At 32.3% G+C, this 5,089-nt stretch overlaps 1 protein-coding gene across 3 annotated transcripts in view; it reads left to right on the top strand.

The window, feature by feature from the left end:
• The first annotated feature begins 1,470 nt into the window (after positions 1-1,470).
• The window catches only part of LOC105114723 (floral homeotic protein AGAMOUS-like), an 8,633-nt gene continuing 5,014 nt past the window's right edge, over positions 1,471-5,089 (top strand). The window contains exons 1-2 of one of the 3 annotated variants that reach the window (XM_011011376.1): positions 1,471-1,785; positions 2,231-2,491. In XM_011011376.1, the coding sequence (XP_011009678.1) occupies positions 2,265-2,491 (227 nt within the window). In that variant the 5' untranslated portion in view covers positions 1,471-1,785; positions 2,231-2,264. The remainder of the gene's footprint in view (positions 1,786-2,230; positions 2,492-5,089) is intronic. The other 2 variants (XM_011011374.1, XM_011011373.1) reach the window with 2 other exon arrangements.

The raw sequence follows: 5,089 nt of genomic DNA, 5'->3' as shown, positions 1-5,089 counted from the left end.
AATTTTACTATCATAACATGATATCAGAGCTAAGGGATTCTTGATCTAGAGACCTTAGCTTCTACGCTCTATGATTTTTTACTCTTGTTTTATTCTCATTTTATTCATGAAATTCTTCTGTATTACTCAATTTGTCTATTATCTATTTGATATATTGTCAAACTAAAAATTCTTCTTTAAATCTTCAACTTTCTGCAAGATTCTTCCTTCTCAATCTTTGATTCTCTTTTTTTTTTTTATCTCTTGCACTCTAAAAATAGCGACTACTTCTTAATTTCAGATTGTTCAACTCTAATAAGAGAATATACACATACACATTTTCTTATTCCTCTACACTGCATAATTTCTCTGCTTTTCCTCTCTGCTCTAGCCCTGTCATATATTAAAAGATTAGAGAATGAAATGGTTAAAATAATGTTAGTAGCTGTTAGTCTTGTTTGTCAGTTAAGAGAATTAGTTAGTATTGTTTAGTGAAGAATAGACAACATGAATAACCTTTCTACTGTACCAATATATAAATGATGTCAAATAAGAAAACAACATTCAATTAATAAAATAGTGAATCAAAAACAAGATTTCTTCTTCCTCTCTATTTAACAAAATCCTTCTCTGTTTTTCTTCATCTCTCTCTATTTCTTTTTATGTGTGGATCTTACTTACCACCTTTTCCTTAATTAAAATTGATAGAAAATATCATCACAAAGAGAAATATGAAATTCTATAGAAAAATCTATTGTTTCAATTTAGTATTCAAAGAGAAATATGAAATATGTGATTTTTTTTATAATCATCAAAAATATATTGAAAAATCTATAAAGTCAATAGTCAAAGCAATATACAGGAACAAGACAAAAAAAAATACAAATTTAGAGAAACAGAGGAAAAGAATCTGGAAAAAAGATAAAAAGAAACTAGTGTTGGTATGCTAAAACAAAAACAGAAAGACTACAAAAAGAAAAGTAAAACAAAAAAAAAACTAAATAAAGTTTTTATTACACCATAATTTAATGCTATCAGATCTTAAGAGGTAATTTCTTCTATATTAATATGTGAATTGATTGAATTAAATCTTGTAATACAATTTAATTGATTCTAAGTTAAACAATCTGCTGGGGAACATTCATACAACTATCCTTTTTTACGTTTCAAGTAGGCAGGCAATAAAACGTTTTTAGTTTAGGTGACTAAACAACGGAATTTAATGAAATAAGGGTAGAGATGAGGTTTGAGGTTATCTTGTCAAGCACCTTCCCATTTGAACCAAGATTTTGTCGTTAAGCACTGAGAGTGTAACTTAGCCCTAAAACGTCTCACTCACCCCATTATAATTCATTTTCAGAAAGTCTCTTGCTTTTCTCTCTAATCACCAAAATTATTTACTTGAAAGCCAAAAAAAAAAAAAAACGAATATAGTGGAGAGTTATTGAGGCCTGATCTGACGACAGATTCCCACCTTTAGCCTCTTCTTTTTAATTCCTCTTCAATGCTCACCACTCATCAATACCAAGATAAGAAAAAGAAAAAAAAATGGAAAAATTATTGAAGAAGAGAAATTACAAAGACAGTAGTTAGACTTAGTAGAAGTGTTGTTATATATAAAGATTGGATGAGAGGTTGTTTTTCACTTTATAAATACCCACCTCTGAGCCCAAACTTGCTTCCATTTTCTTCATCTCTCTAATAGTTAGATTTGTAGGAGAAATCCCAAAGGAAAAGATCCTCACTTTCTCTACACATTAACTACTATCTACAGCCCCTTGCTACTTTGTTTTATTTCCTCCCAAGGTTAGTTACCAAAACATGGAGACATAAATCTCATTGTATTCTTCAGTGCTTCATCACTTGTTTTGGGCTAATTAATCAATCTTTTCACGTTTCAAACCCCGCCTCTTCTTTTCTGTTTTGATCACTCAGAAACCCCAAAAAATACAACTTTCAAACATTTCTGTCTCCCTTTTCCATATCAATCTCCAGATTGAAGCACCAGTGATTTATTTTTGTTTTGTTGATTGATTATTTTGACCATAACCAATAAACCACAACAATCGTAATTCAGAAGCTCCAGACGTTCATCGACCCCTTTTTCTTATGTTTATTTTATATATCTTCCATCCTGGAATACTCATTGATAGAAAAAAAGTATTGCTAAATATGCTATGAGTTATGCATATATTATTATTGAATTACTAGTATTTTTGTCATTTTATTACATTTTTGTATTGTCACTGAGTTTGTGTTTTGGATCAGCTAGCTAGGCTGCAGCTATGGAATTTCAAAATGAATCCCTTGAGAGTTCCCCCCTGAGGAAGCTGGGAAGGGGAAAGGTGGAGATCAAGCGGATCGAGAACACCACCAATCGCCAAGTCACTTTCTGCAAAAGGCGCAGTGGTTTGCTCAAGAAAGCCTACGAATTATCTGTTCTTTGCGATGCTGAGGTTGCACTCATCGTCTTCTCCAGCCGCGGTCGCCTTTATGAGTACTCTAACGATAGGTAAAGCAATCTAATTTTAGATATATGCTTCTCTGGATCTTAAATTCTCCATGTTACAAGCCCTCTTCATGTGGTCCCTGTTTTTTTTTTTTTTTTGTCTTCCTTTCTTCCCCAGAGATTTTTTTCCCTCTATTTTTTGCTTATGCTAATGTTAATTTTGAGCTTTAATTGGTTTCTTTCAGTAACATTTTCTTTCTTTCATGAATGATCATTAATTGGTTTTCAATTTCTAAGGTGGGAAATTTATTATTATTATTATTTTGTGTTTAATCTCTGGGTAAAGGATTTAAAGCAAAAGAGACACAATTATTCCTTATGCTACAGTTTAGATTGAGTTTCTTATCTAACTGAGATTCACTTGTGTTTCTTTCTTTCTTTCTCTTCTCTTACCCTTTAGACGATGCTGATGCAGTCGTTATTTTGAGTTCTTGGTTTGGTAAAAACATAGATCTGGTATAATAAACAGACATAGAAGCACTATATGAGTGAAGTATGGTAGCAGAAATAAGTATAGGTCTGTGAGATCAGCCTCTTTATCTCCTCCCTTGTTAATTTTGTTGTTTTCGTTTTTCTTTCTCTTCCATTATTCCTCTTGCACTCTCTATCTCTCGCTTTTTTTTTGCACATACTTGTTTGTTTGTGTCATCTACGATGCTAAAGAGATTGCCTATAGCCAAAGCTGTCATCATCTAATTAGTCCAAACCCTCCATCTCTTTTCACTTCCTAGCTAAATAGCACGCCAGTTAGACATCAAGATAGCAAAAGTACCATGTCAAATAGAAGAAGAAAGAAAGGGTTTTTTAATTTGTCATGTCACTCAAACATATATATATTATTATTAGGGTTTCAAATCCCAAATCCCCAAATGGGTTTTTCATCTTATTTTATTTTTCCAAACCTATCCAGGGTTTTTCCCCTAATTAATCACACGAAATTTCCCAAGATCTCAGTTTGAACCCCACGAGGGGATAGTGATCAAAGTGTAACCCCAGTTAGGGTTCATAGTTAGGGTTCATATTCAAGTAACCACATGAAATCATCGAAATCGTACATTAACATTCAAGGAAAACTGTTAAATCAAGCAAGTGGACCCTTCCACAACCAATCAAAACTCAGTTAGATTTCACCTAGATTTTTACCCTTTTTTTAACCTGGGTAAGTTTGGTACAGTAACTGCTTAGGGTTTGGTAGCCAGTCCAATAGATCAGATTGTTGTTCGGGTTTATGAACAGAATCTTTGGTCACGTCACACACGATTTTTCAGTTCTTGCTTACTGACAAAAGGCTTTATGTCATGATTCCTTAAACTGAACCCTAGATTTTTAACTTCCAATTCCCCTGGAAAAAAAAAATGAAATTCCAAAAATTGTCCATTTCTTCTCCATAGATCTCTCTCTATCTCTCTCCCGGTTAAATTGTTTCCATGGTGAAAGCAGAGAGATGGATCAATGAGAATGGTTAACCATGGCCATAATGATGGCACTGTTTAAGATCTTGCATAGATATATTTATTTAAGTTTTTTTATTTTAATTTAAAGGGAGATTTTTAGCCTCATTTGTTTTTTTTTTAATGTGAAAAAACATTTTTATAAAAATTTGATATTTTTTGATATTTTTTAGTAAAAAATAAAATTTTGAAAATATAAAACAGATTATATTAATATATTTTAAATAAAAAAAATTAACCATTGATGACAACATCGAGAGAAAGAGAGTGGCGAAGAGGGAATGAACGACAACTGTTAACCAGAGGAAGAGTTCTGTCAATTTTGGCTTCTTCCATGTAATAGAAAGCCTACAACTCTAGCTGGTATTGTACGGCTCTGATTCTCTCAGAGTTTCAGTCTCAGACTAATAAAATGTCCGATTAGAACAATATTTTATTACACTGAAATAGAATATCGAGGTGGGTAATAGAGTGAGTTTAAGGAGATTATCCACTATGTAATGGGTTGTTGACACGTGGAGCATATTTGACCGCTGATCTACCTTGGCCAATCATATTGTAGGATTCAGTGACAGCTTGGCAGAGACAGCCAATCAATGTCTCGACGAAGTTAAGGTATATGGAAATCTAGAAAAGCGGTTCTTGTCTGAATTGACAAGATGTGTTCACATTTTACTGATGTTATTATGGCAAAATTTTAGGATTTCCTTCGCATTGTGTCGAGGAAAGACTGGATAATCAGACTGACTCGGGAGAGCTGTGGTTTTGTCATTCATCTTCTTTTTAGGGTTTTCTGCGAGTAACTTAATGGAGTTATTCGTTGATTTGATTGTTTAATTGCCTTGTCATCAAGCTCTGTTGTAATAAGAATTTTTTAAAAATTGTTTTTTATTTATAAATATATTAAAATAATATTCTTTTAATTTTTTAAATTTATTAAAAATTAATTTGAAGTAAAACAAATTGTTTTATCAAAAGCAACTTTTAAACAGTTTTTAGTCAGGAAAAGACGGGACATGTAAGAGTAATTTGGGGTTTAAATGAAGGCTGGTGTGATAATATTAAATTATCTAAAGAATTATTTGCATACATAGACAAATACAAAGAGAAGTTGAACTTTGCCTGAATGTAAGCCAGAATGCCCCCATGC

This window comes from Populus euphratica, unplaced genomic scaffold (assembly GCF_000495115.2).
Source record: "Populus euphratica unplaced genomic scaffold, PopEup_1.0 scaffold562.1, whole genome shotgun sequence".
In the NCBI taxonomy this organism is placed as follows: domain Eukaryota; kingdom Viridiplantae; phylum Streptophyta; class Magnoliopsida; order Malpighiales; family Salicaceae; genus Populus; species Populus euphratica.
Note: the sequence above shows the minus strand (reverse complement) of the source record. Positions and strands in the feature narration are given on the sequence as shown.